Below are 13,812 nucleotides of genomic sequence, written 5' to 3'. Positions count from 1 at the left end.
TATTTAGGTGCAGGAGCTCCACAATACTTTTGAGCTAATATTCTATAAGAGGAACAGGAGCTCAATCAGTAGAACATTTGAGGTGCAGGTACTCAGCTCAGGTGAGCTCCTGCCCAAGGCAAGCACTGTCTGATACCGTTTCTCCAACATTCTTATGAGGGCTTTTTTTAGTTTTAAAACCCTTATCAACTCTCAGAACAGAGAATATAGTTTAGTTTGAAGTGACTTTGAGAGCACAGTTTGGTGCCTTTTATCCTTGGAGTATAAATTAATGTTCTGAGTTTAATCGTTATACAGTTATCCATAATTGAGAAAAGAAGACGGTATGAGTCAGACTTGAGTCAGGATTCTCTGTAATCTTATTTTCTGAAATCCTTCTTGGCACTGTCATTAAACCTTCACAATTGAAATTTGATACAGTACATGTTTTATTTTTCAAGAGAGCTCGACCTTCACGAGAATACAGGAGTTGTTATTGTGATTTGTGAATGTGAACAAAATATCTCTGTTGTGTTTTTGTGCGGTGTGAACAGACTTAAGGGGTCATAGTAAACAATCTTGGAGTGAAACAGGGACGAGAGAGAGACTGATAAAGAGAGAGAGAAACAGAGACTCTAACCACTTCTGGGAAAATTGGAAAACACTAAACAAACAACAACACGAAGAGCTATCTATCCAAAAATGAGATGTATGGGTAAACCACTTCTCCAATCTTTTTGGCCCTATAACAAAGAACAAACAGCAAAAACATATACATGATCAAATGCAAATCTTAGAATCAACTATGAAAGACTACCAGAACCCACTGGATTCTCCAATTACATTGAATGAACTACAGGACAAAATACAAACCTTCCAACCCAAAAAGGCCTGTGGTGTTGATGGTATCCTCAATGAAATTATAAAATATACAGACCACAAATTCCAATTGGCTATACTTAAACTCTTTAACATCATCCTTAGCTCTGGCATCTTCCCCAATATAAACACACAAACTAAACAACAAAACAACGTAACGTGAAGTCCTCAGGCTAAACACAATACAAGCCTATACCCGGAACAAGATCCCACAACTAATGATAGCAAACAGGCTACTTAAGTATGATCCCCAATCAGAGACAACGAGTGACAGCTGCCTCTGATTGGGAACCACACCCGGCCAAACATAGAAACACAAAACCTAGAAAGTGAACATAGAAATAATAACATAGATCTCCACACCCTGACTCAACATACAAGAGTCCCATAAGTCAGGGCGTGACAGGAACCAAGGACTGATCATCCCAATCCACAAAAGTGGAGACAAATCTGACCCCAACAGCAACCTTGGGAAATCCTCTGCATTATCATTAACAGCAGACAAGTTCCTTTCCTCAGTGAAAACAATGTACTGAACAAATGTCAAATTGGCTTTTTACCAAATTACCGAACGACAGACCACGTATTCACCCTGCACACCCTAATTGACAACCAAACAAAACAAAACAAAGGCAAAGTCTTCTCATGCTTTGTTGATTTCAAAAAAGCTTTTGACTCAATTTGGCTTGAGGGTCTGCTATACAAATTGATGGAAAGTGATGTTGGGGGAAAAACATACGACATTATAAAATCCATGTACACAAACAACAAGTGTGCAGTTAAGATTGGCAGAAAACACACACATTTCTTTCCACAGGGCCGTGGGGTGAGACAGGGATATATATCAACAAATTGGTGAGGGCACTAGAACAGTCTGCAGCACCCGGCCTCACCCTACTAGAATCTGAAGTCAAATGTCTACTGTTTGCTGATGTTCTGGTGCTTCTGTCACCAACCAAGGAGGGCCTACAGCAGCACCTAGATCTTCTGCACAGATTCTGTCAGACCTGGGCCCTGACAGTAAATATAAGTAAGACAAAAATAATGGTGTTCCAAAAAAGGTCCAGTTGCCAGGACCACAAATACAAATTCCATCTAGACACCATTGCCCTAGAGCACACAACAAACTATACATACCTCGGCCTAAACATCAGCGCCACAGGTAACTTCCACAAAGCTGTGAACGATCTGAGAGACAAGGCAAGAAGGGCCTTCTATGCCATCAAAAGGAACATAAAATTCGACATACCAATTAGGATCTAGCTAAAAATACTTGAATCAGTTATATAACCCATTGCCCTTTATGGTTGTGAGGTCTGGGGTCCACTCACCAACCAATAATTCACAAAATGGGACAAACACCAAATTGAGACTCTGCATGCAGAATTCTGCAAAAACATCCTCAGTGTACAACGAAAAACACCAAATAATGCATGCAGGGCAGAATTAGGCCTATACCCGCTAATTATCAAAATCCAGAAAAGAGCTGTATATAACCACTTAAAAGGAAGTGATTCCCAAACCTTCCATAACAAAGCCATCACCTACAGAGAGATGAACTTGGAGAAGAGTCCCCTAAGCAAGGGGCTTTGTTCACAAACACAAACAGACCCCACAGAGCCCCAGGACAACAACACAATTAGACCCAACCAAATCATGAGAAAACTAAAAGAGAATTACTTGACACATTGGAAATAATTAACAAAAAAACAGAGCAAACTAGAATGCTATTTGGCCCTAAACAGAGAGTACACAGTGGCAGAATACCTGACCACTGTGACTGACCCAAACTTAAGGAAAGCTTTGACTATGTACAGACTCAGTGAGCATAGCCTTGCTATTGAGAAAGGCCGCCATAGGCAGACCTGGCTCTCAAGAGAAGACAGGCTATGTGCACACTGCCAACAAAAAGAGGTGGAAACTGAGCTGCACTTCCTAACCTCCTGCCAAATGTATGACCATTTTAGAGACACATATTTCCCTCAGATTACAGAGATCCACAAAGAATTTGAAAACAAACCCAATTTTGATAAACTCCCTTATCTACTGGGTGAAATACCACAGTGTGCCATCACAGCAGCAAGATTTGTGACCTGTTGCCACAAGAAAAGGGCAACTAGTGAAGAACAAACACAATTGTAAATACAACCCATATTTATGTTTAATTATTTTCCCATTTGTACTTTAACTATTTGCACATTGTTACAACACTGTATATATACATAATGACATTTGAAATGTCTTTATTCTTTTGTAACTTCTGAGTGTAATGTTTACTGTTAATTTTTATTGTTTATTTCACTTTTGTTTGCTATCTACATCACTTGCTTTGGCAATGTTAACAATGTTTCCCATGCCAGTAAAGCCCTTAAATTGAATTGAATTAAATGTAATTGAATTGAGAGAGGGAGCGAGAGAGAGCGAGAGAGAGCGAGAGAGAGCGAGAGAGAGAGAGAGAGAGAGAGAGAGAGAGAGAGAGAGAGAGAGAGAGAGAGAGAGAGAGAGAGAGAGAGAGAGAGAGAGAGAGAGAGAGAGAGAGAGAGAGTGCTTGGCACAGGAATAATGAAATAAGTGACTTGGTTCTGAAGTACTCTCATAGTGCTCTGATTCATGCAGTAGGAAAGAGAGGGACAAAAGAGAGACAAACAGAAAACACCCACACTAATCTCTAGTTGCCATGATGACAGTGAAATGATCATCCTCCCGTACAAAACATTTACATTTGAGTCATTTAGCAGATGTTCTTAACCAGAGCGACTTACAGTTTGTGCATTCGCCTTAAGGTAGCTAGTTGAGACAACCACATATCACTGTCATAGTAATTAAAACTTTTCCTCAACGAAGCAGCTAACAAAGTCAGTACTAGTAAGAGAAGACAGGTGTTGGTGACAGGAAGACAAGGGTCAATACAGGTGTTAGTGACTGGAAGACAAGGGTCAAGACAGGTGTTAGTGACAGGAAGACAAGGGTCTAGACAGGTGTGAGTGACAGGAAGACAAGGGTCAAGACAGGTGTTAGTGACAGGAAGACAAGGGTCAAGAGAGGTCTTGGTTAAATTAGTTGGATTTGGATACAGTTCCCTGGTGTTATGAATTGAGTAATTGTTGCACCCACAGCCCACTGCTTCAGTTGATGGAGATAGAAAACATAGGAAACATCTTTCCACCGATCATTCAGTTTAGGGAGAATGTCAACGCTGCGGACATTCTCCTCTTTACTCTATCCTAACTGTAGACCAGCAAGCTTAGCTGGAATGTTTTCCGCAAATCTCCCACTGACATCAAATGCTTGGGTTACGTAAAAAGTAAATCAGTTGAACCAGAACTAAAATCTTGAGTACCATTTATGTTACGTAGTCTGAGATTACAGAAAAAGGTATATTGGCAAGGTCTGAGCTATGCGCACAGACCTCAAGTGTACTTGAGTGAACCAGCCTACAGAGGATGGGTACTGTATATGGAGTCTCTAACCTGTGTTGTGTGTGTTCTTCTGACAGACGTGGACGACTGCCAGTCCAACCCGTGTCTAAACGGAGGCACCTGCATTGACAAGATCGACTCATTCATCTGCCTCTGTCTGCCCAGCTACGCAGGAGACGCCTGTGAGAAGGGTAAGAGAGTGCGTGCACACTGGTCAACACACGGAGCGAGCATGGAAACACACACGACATAGCAGTGGAGGCTGCTGAGGGGTGGACGGCTCATAATAATGTCTGGAACGGAGTGAATGGTATGGCATCAAACACATGGAAACCATGGAAACCATGTGTTTGATGTATTTGATACCATTCCACATACTCCGCTCCATTACCACGAGTCCGTCCTCCCCAATTAAGGTACCACCAACCTCCTGTGCTACATAGTCAATACACACAGCCTAAACAGAGAGAGAGACAGATAGATTATCACTTTTATCTGAAATACACAGATATGTGGCTTTTGCACCTCTCCAAATGATACAGTGGAATGTGTTAACTGAGCTCCCACCCAAGTAATTTCCCTATGAAGCTAGTCCCTTATGAAAAAAAAATGTTTTGTTTTTACTACTTCTATATGTGTAGCTCTGTAAATGTGTGGACGGTAAATACATAGATGTCAATTGGGTGCAGGATGATGTTGTCTGTCAGCATGCTGGTCTGTCAGTCTCCTTGGTCAGTGTTGTCATGTGTAGTATGATCTTACAGCTGAAGTCCCAGAGAGCACTATTTCACTGCAGTATCACTCACCGGCTATCAGGCAGTGTATCTGTCTGCACCTGTCACTATGCTGCAGAGAACTGGCTGATGGATGGACACCGAAACACACACACGCACTCAAACGAGCGCAAATACACACACACATTCAAACGAGCGCAGATACACACACACACACACACACTCAAACGAGCACAGATACACACACACACACACACACACTCAAACGAGCGCAGATACACACACACACACTCAAATGAGCGCAGATACACACATACACACATACACACACACACACACCTCACTGGCTTCAGAGTCAGTCAAACAGCCCACACCTCCTCATGTGTGCAGAAACACTAATAGCAATGAGGGTTAATGAACCCATAACCCTTGGAGTTATTAATGAGTCCTCATAATGCAGAGAGGAACAGCGTGTGCTGAGAATGGAAATGGAGGATCCATGATTGCAGGTTTAATGGTTCATTCAGTCTCAACGACATTAAAGTGTGGCCTTGCAGGTCCTGAGAGGCACAATACTGGTTGAAAGGTTGAGAGGGTATGAGAATAATCCTCTCTCCTTCCCTCCACCTCTCTCTCTCTTCTTCTCTCCACCTCTCTCTCTCTTCTTCTCTCTGTCACCGTCCCTCTTTTCCTCTGTCTTCCTACTCTCCTCTATCTCCCTTCCTCCCCTTATCTTTTTCACTCACTCTCCTTCTCTCTTCCTTGCCTCCTTTATTTGTCTTTCTTTGTCCCCTCCCGTCTCCCGTACTCGTACCTCTCTCTCCCATCCCTCTCTAGACGTTGAGGGATGTGAGCATGGATGGAGGAAGTTCCATGGCCACTGCTACAGGTACGTGAGAAAGAAGACCTGACTACGAACCTACCCTCTAAACATTCATCTATATCAGGGGTGTCAAACTAATTTTCCCAGTGGGCCGCATTCGGTCTTCACCGAGGTCCGGAGGGCCACACTTAAAATGGATCTGGCCTGCAGGCCTTGAGTTTGAGACGTCATCTATATCATGTTGTTGTTGTTTTATCCTGTTGATACAGTATAGCCTTGATTTCCAGGCTTAGTAGCTGAGGGATGAAGGACGTTTGAATAACACAATAGAAATGTAAAGGTAATTTCCGACTGAGTCGACATAGCAGCGTTTACGGTGCCTTTACATTTCAATCACGCTGTCACGCTGAACTTCCGCAATGCAGATTGAATAGAGCCCTAGTATTGATCTAACATATATACCCGTTTTCTTCACTTCAGGTACTTCTCTCACAGACACACCTGGGAGGATGCAGAGAAGGACTGCAGAGAGCAGAGCGCCCACCTCAGCAGTGTCACCTCGGTCACCGAGCAGGAGTTCATCAACGGGCTGGGCCATGATAACGCCTGGATCGGCCTGAATGATCGCACAGTGGAGGAGGACTTCCAGTGGACTGATGCCAATGAACTGGTGAGATTCCATATTCCTCTCTGTGAATAATAGCTCATATTATGCTCAGTTTGGGAATATACTGCATTGTACAGTATGTGATTTAGACCTGTACTTGAACCTCAAAGTTGGAACACTTTGTGTGTAAAGTGTATCTGTGTACAACAGACAATATACACGCCATTTAGCAGACGCTTTTATCCAAAGCGACTTACAGTCATTCATGCATACATTTTAAGTACGGGTGCTCCCGGGAATTGAACCCGCTATGCTGGCATAGCAAGGTCCGTGCTCTACCAACTTAGCTACAGAAGAGCATACATAGGACCCCATGTATAAACAGCTGTGTATTACTTTATAACAGATTTAAAGCCAAGATGAATACAGTGTAACATAAGTGTGTGGTATTGTGTAGGTGTATGAGAACTGGAGGGAGAACCAGCCTGATAACTTCTTTGCGGGAGGAGAGGACTGTGTGGTGACCATCGCCCATGAGGACGGCAAGTGGAACGACGTGCCCTGCAACTACAACCTGCCCTACATCTGCAAGAAAAGCACAGGTAGGATCACAGTACTTAACATAGCCATGGTACAACCAGCTCCATGTCTTCAGAAAGGCACAGGTAGGATCACAGTACTTAACATAGCCATGGTACAACCAGCTCCATGTCTTCAGAAAGGCACAGGTAAAACAACAAGGATGCATTTACAATAGCGTCCTCAATACGTTTAAAAAAACAAAACAAAATGGTGGGTTCCTACTGGATAGCGGCTTTAAACTGGGTGGTGGCTAGAAACAGTATGTTACAGGTGAAGTCGGAAGTTTACATACACCTTAGCCAAATACATTTAAACTAAGTTTTTCACTATTCCTGACATTTAATCCTAGTAAAAATTCCCTGTTTTAGGTCAGTTAGGATCACCACTTTATTTTAAGAATGTGAAATGTCTGAATTATAGTAGAGATAATTATTTATTTCAGCTTTTATTTATTTCATAACATTCCCAGTGGGTCAGAAGTTTACTTACACTCAATTAGTATTTGGTAGTATTGCCTTTAAATTGTTTAACTTGGGTCAAACGTTTCGGGTAGCCTTCCACAAGCTTCCCACAATAAGTTGGGTGAATTTTGGCCCATTCCTCCTGACAGAGCTGGTCTAACTGAGTCAGGTTTGTAGGCCTCCTTGCTCGCACACGCTTTTTCAGTTCTGCCCACAAATGTTCTATAGGATTGAGGTCAGGGCTTTGTGATGGCCACTCCAATACCTTGACTTTGTTGTCCTTAAGCCATTTTGCCATAACTTTGGAAGTATGCTTGGGGTCATTGTCCATTTGGAAGAGCCATTTGCGACCAAGCTTTAACTTCCTGACTGATGTCTTGAGATGTTGCTTCAATATATCCACATCATTTTCCTTCCTCATGATGACATCTATTTTGTGAAGTGCACCAGTCCCTCCTGCAGCAAAGCACCCTGTCAGCGTCTGGGTGAAGTGGGGAAACGGAATCAGGCGCAGGACACAGAACTGAGAGATAAATGGCTTTACTAGACTCAAAGTAAACCATAGCAAACCCTCCACACAGGGAAGAGCAAAACAACAGCTCAACAGACGATGTAACAAAGAACAATCACGCACACACCCAGGAGGGAAAACAGAGGTAATTATAGGGAAACTAATAAGCCTAATGAGTAACAGGTGTGAATAATAAAGACAGAACTAGTGAGACACAGAAACATCGATCGGTGGCAGCTAGTACTCCGGTGACGATGACCGCCGAAGCCTGCCCGAGCGAGGAGGAAGGGCAGCCTCGGCCATATCCGTGACACCATTCATCCACCGCAGGAACCTCGATCTGGCTCTGATGCCACGGTGCCAGGACCGGCTGGTAACCTAGTACACACTGAAAAGGAGACAGGTCAGTGGAGGAGTGGCGGAGGGAATTTTGTGCCATCTCTGCCCAGGGGATGTAAACTGACCGATCCCCCTGCCGGTCCTGGCAATACGACCTCAGTAACCTACCCACATCCTGGTTTACTCTCTCCACCTGCCCATTACTCTCGGGGTGAAAACCTGAGGTCAGGCTGACCGAGACCCCCAGATGGTCCATAAACGCCTTCCAGACCCTCGATGTGAACTGGGGACCCCGATCAGACACTATATCCTCAGGCACTCCGTAGTGCCGGAAGACGTGAGTAAACAGGGCCTCTGCGGTCTGTAGGGCAGTAGGGAGACCGGGCAAAGGAATGAGACGACAGGACTTAGAAAACCTATCCACAACGACCAGGATCGTGGTGTTACCCTGTGACGGAGGAAGATCCGTAACAAAGTCCACCGATAGGTGTGACCACGGCCGCTGTGGAACGGGGAGAGGTTGTAATTTACCTCTGGGCAGGTGTCTAGGTGCCTTGCACTGGGCACACACCGAACAGGAAGAAACATAAACCCTCACGTCCTGAGCTAAGGTAGGCCACCAGTACTTCCCACTAAGACAGCGCACTGTCCGACCAATGCCAGGATGGCCAGAAGAGGGTGACGTGTGAGCCCAATAAATCAAACGATCGCGAACCTCGGACGGAACGTACGCACGACCCACTGGACACTGGGGGGGAAGTGGGCTCCGTGCGTAATGCCCGCTCGATGTCCGCGTCAACCTCCCATACCACCGGTGCCACCAGACAAGAAGCCGGAAGTATGGGAGTAGGCTCCCTGGTCCGATCCTCTGAGTCATATAGCCAGGACAGAGCATCTGCCTTAGCATTCTGGGAACCTGGTCTATATGATAGGGTGAACACAAAACACGTGAAAAACATGGCCCACCTTGCCTGACGAGGATTCAGTCTCCTCGCTGCCCGAATGTACTCCAGATTGCGGTGGTCAGTCAAAATGAGAAAAGGGTGTTTAGCCCCCTCAAGCCAATGTCTCCACACCTTAAGAGCTTTCACAACAGCTAACAGCTCCCGATCGCCCACGTCATAGTTTTGCTCCGCCGGGCTGAGCTTCTTCGAGAAGAAAGCACAGGGGCGGAGTTTGGGAGGCTTACCCGAGCGCTGAGACCGTACAGCTCCTATCCCCGCCTCGGACGCGTCCACCTCGACTATAAATTGCAAGGAAGGATCCGGATGAGCCAGCACGGGAGCCGTGGTGAACAGCGCCTTCAGCTGACCAAAAGCCCTGTTTGCCTCAGCTGACCACTGCAGGCGCACCGATCCGCCCTTTAGCAAAGAGGTTATGGGAGCTGCTACCTGGCCAAAGCCCCGGATAAATCTCCGGTAGTAGTTGGCAAAACCCAAAAATCGCTGCACCTCCTTTACCGTGGTAGGAGTCGGCCAATTACGCACGGCTGAAATGCGGTCACACTCCATCTCGACCCCTGACTCTGACAAGCGGTATCCTATGAAGGAGACGGACTGTTTGAAGAACAGACATTTCTCAGCCTTAACGTACAGGTCATACACCAACAGTCTACCAAGCACCTTGCGCACCAGGGACACATGCTCGTCGCGTGTAGCGGAGTATATTAGAATATAATCTATATACACCACTACACCCTGTCCGTGCAGGTCCCTGAAAATCTAATCAACAAAGGATTGAAAGACTGAGGGAGCATTCATCAACCCGTACGGCATGACGAGGTACTCATAGTGACCAGAGGTGGTACTAAATGCCGTCTTCCACTCGTCCCCCTCCCGGATACGGATCAGATTGTACGCGCTCCTGAGGTCCAATTTTGTGAAGAAGCGCGCCCCGTGCAATGACTCCGTCATACTAGCAATGAGAGGAAGAGGATAGCTGTATTTTACGGTTATCTGATTGAGACCTCGATAGTCAATGCACGGACATAAACCTCCATCCTTTTTCTTCACAAAAAAGAAACTAGAGGAGGCAGGGGAAGTGGAGGGCCGAATGTATCCCTGTCCCAGAGATTCGGTGACATATGTCTCCATAGCCACCGTCTCCTCCTGTGACAGAGGATACACGTGACTCCTGGGAAGTCAGCGCCCTCACGGAGATCTATCGCACAATCCCCTCGTCGATGGGGTGGTAATTGAGTCACCTTCTTCTTACAGAAGGCGAGAGCCAAATCGGCATATTCTGAGGGAATGTGCATTGGGGAGACATGGTTTGGACTCTCCACCGTGGTTGCCTCTACGGAAACACCTACACACCTCCCCGAGCACTGAGGTGACAATCCCTTGAGAGCCCTCTGTTGCCACGAAATACTGGGGTCATGGGTGGCTAGCCAGGGAAGGCCCAGCACCACGGGAAACGCAGGAGTATCAATAAGGAAGAGACTAATTCTCTCCTCATGACCCCCCTGTGTCTCCATCCGAAGTGGAACTGTGACCTCCCTAACCATACCTGACCCTAATGGGCGACTATCTAGGGCACGTATGGGGAAGGGCACATCTAAAGGCAATATAGGAATCCCTAATCTATGCGCATCCAGTCTATCCATGAAATTCCCAGCTGCGCCGGAATCTACGAGCGCCCTATGCTGGGAAGGTGGGGAAAACTCAGGAAAAATAACATTTATCATCATGTGAGCAACAGGGAGCTCTGGGTGAGTTGGGTGCCTACTCACCTGGGATGGTCCCCCAGAACCCTGCCTGCTGCCTCGATTCTATGAGGGTCTTCTCCTGCACCGGCCCGCAGTGCGGCCACAGTGCGGCCACAGTTGGTGCAGGAGACCACCCCCTTGCTCGTTCTCTCCGCATCAGCACTTCCAAGCTCCATAGGTGTGGACTCGGAAGTGCTGGGGGATGGACTGGACGGACCCTGATCTGGACGTCCGCGGGTAGCCAACAGGTTATCCAGCCGGATTGATAAATCTACCAGCTGGTCCAGGTTAAGATTAGTGTCCCTGCAGGACAGCTCCCGACGAACGTCCTCCCATAGACTGCATCGGTAGTGATCAATTAGGGCTCTCTCGTTCCATCCCGCGCTGGCTGCCAGTGTCCTGAAATCCAGGGCGAATTCCTGTGCGCTCCTCCCTCCCTGGCTGAGGTAAAACAGACGCTGCCCCGCTGCTCTCCCCTCAGGCGGATGATCAAATACTGCCCGGAAACGGCGGGTAAAATCCTCATAACGAACGGACTCAGCGTCTATTCCACTCCACTCCGCGTTGGCCCATTCCAGGGCTCTGCCCGACAGACAGGAGATGAGGGCGGACACGCTCTCGTATCCCGAGGGAGCCGGGTGGATGGTGGCCAGGTAAAGCTCCACCTGGAGCAGGAAACCCTTACACCCGGCAGCTGTCCCATCGTATTCCCTCGGGAGCGAGAGCCAAATACCACTGGACCCAGGGGTTGAGGGTCTTGATGGAGGAGAAATCGGTGAAGGAGGAGGTGTAGAAAACCCAACTCTTTCCCATCGATCCATGGTGTTGATCACTTGATCCAGAGCTGAACCTAGTCTCTGCAGCATGGTCGCGTGCTGGTGGATGCGTTCCTCCACCGAAGCGTTGGGATCGGGCGTGCCTGCTGACTCCATAAAGGGTGCGTGATTCTGTCAGCGTCTGGGTGAAGTGGGGAAACGGAATCAGGCGCAGGACACAGAACTGAGAGATAAATGGCTTTACTAGACTCAAAGTAAACCATAGCAAACCCTCCACGCAGGGAAGAGCAAAACAACAGCTCAACAGATGATGTAACAAAGAACAATCACGCACACACCCAGGAGGGAAAACAGAGGTAATATAGGGAAACTAATAAGCCTAATGAGTAACAGGTGGGAATAATAAAGACAGGACTAGTGAGACACAGAAACATTGATCGGTGGCAGCTAGTACTCCGGTGACGACGACCGCCGAAGCCTGCCCGAGCGAGGAGGAGGTGCAGCCTTGGCCGTATCCGTGACACACCCTCACAGCATGATGCTGCCACCCCCGTGCTTCAGGGTTGGGATGGTGTTCTTCGGCTTGCAAGTACTCCCTTTTTCCTCCAAATATAACGATGGTCATTATGGCCAAACAGTTCTATTTTTGTTTCATCAGACCAGAGGACATTTCTCCAAAAAGTACGATCTTTGTCCCCATGTGCAGTTGAAAACTGTAGTCTGGCTTTTTTATGGCGGTTTTGGAGCAGTGGCTTCTTCCTTGCTGAGCTGCCTTTCAGGTTATGTCGATATAGGACTCGTTTTACTGTGGATATAGATACTTTTGTACCTTTTTCCTCCAGCATCTTCACAAGGTCCTTTGCTGTTGTTCTGGGATTGATTTGCACTTTTCGCACCAAAGTATGTTCATCTCTAGGAGACAGAACGCATCTCCTTCCTGAGCGGTATGACGGCTGCGTGGTCCCATGGTGTTTATACTTGCGTACTATTGTTTGTACAGATGAACGTGGTACCTTCAGGCGTTTGGAAATTTCTCCCAAGGATGAACCAGACTTGTGGAGGTCTACAATTCCTTTTCTGAGGTCTTGGCGGATTTCTTTTGATTTTCCCATGATGTTAAGCAAAGAGGCACTGAGTTTGAAGGTAGGCCTTGAAATACATCCACAGGTACACCTCCAATTGACTCAAATGATGTCAATTAGCCTATCAGAAGCTTCTAAAGCCATGACATAATTTTCTGGAATTTTCCAAGCTGTTTAAAGGCACAGTCAACTTAGTGTATGTAAACTTCTGACCCACTGGAATTGTGATACAGTGAATTATAAGTGAAATAATCTGTCTGTAAACAATTGTTGGAAAAATTACTTGCATCATGCACAAAGAAGATGTCCTAAACGACTTGCCAAAACTATAGTTTGTTAACAAGAAATTTGTGAAGTGGTTGAAAAACAAGTTTTAATGACTCTAACCTAAGTGTATGTAAACGTCCGACTTCAACTGTATGTTCATTTGGAGGAACAAAGTCATCATGGCAAATAAGGATTTAGGAAATACTGTTTCATATTACTTTCCAAGACCTCTTCAATTTACTCTACAAAGACTTGTATCCTCTGGTGATTGCTCTGTTTTGTCAATAGAATGTCTGGCAAGGAAACACTCACACTTGACATAAGAGTGTAAGAGCGTAATTACAGTTTTATGAACTCAAGTTGCCAAAATAAATATTGCCTTTTGATTAAACATGTCAATCACAGTGTTTAGTTCAACTGGTTATTATTGACTAGTGGAAGACACATTGTGAAGCTTCAGTCTTTATTTTCCTTATCGACAGACAGACAGAAGAGTGCTATTTCTAAAGAACTGAAATTCCCCTAGATACAACCCGATCAATTTGCGGGCTGTCAAACCTCAATAGGCACAATGAGCTCTCATATTTTCCTCTACAACGTGTGAAAAGAGAATAAAGCTCCAACATTGCTGACACAACAAACAGAA

At 45.9% G+C, this 13,812-nt stretch overlaps 1 protein-coding gene across 1 annotated transcript in view; it reads left to right on the top strand.

Annotated features, from left to right (window-relative positions):
• LOC311150660 (neurocan core protein-like) overlaps positions 1-13,812 on the top strand; it is a gene marked incomplete at both ends in the record, with an annotated part of 81,228 nt that overhangs the window by 64,056 nt on the left and 3,360 nt on the right. The window contains 4 exons of the mRNA XM_084188158.1: positions 4,355-4,468; positions 5,849-5,900; positions 6,315-6,504; positions 6,899-7,043. Of these exons, the coding sequence (XP_084044284.1) occupies positions 4,355-4,468; positions 5,849-5,900; positions 6,315-6,504; positions 6,899-7,043 (501 nt within the window). The remainder of the gene's footprint in view (positions 1-4,354; positions 4,469-5,848; positions 5,901-6,314; positions 6,505-6,898; positions 7,044-13,812) is intronic.

The sequence above is a fragment of the Coregonus lavaretus genome, assembly GCF_964263955.1.
Source record: "Coregonus lavaretus genome assembly, chromosome: 23".
NCBI classification, from domain to species: domain Eukaryota; kingdom Metazoa; phylum Chordata; class Actinopteri; order Salmoniformes; family Salmonidae; genus Coregonus; species Coregonus lavaretus.
The sequence above is the reverse complement of the archived record's forward strand: the minus strand, read 5'-3'. Positions and strand labels throughout refer to the sequence as shown.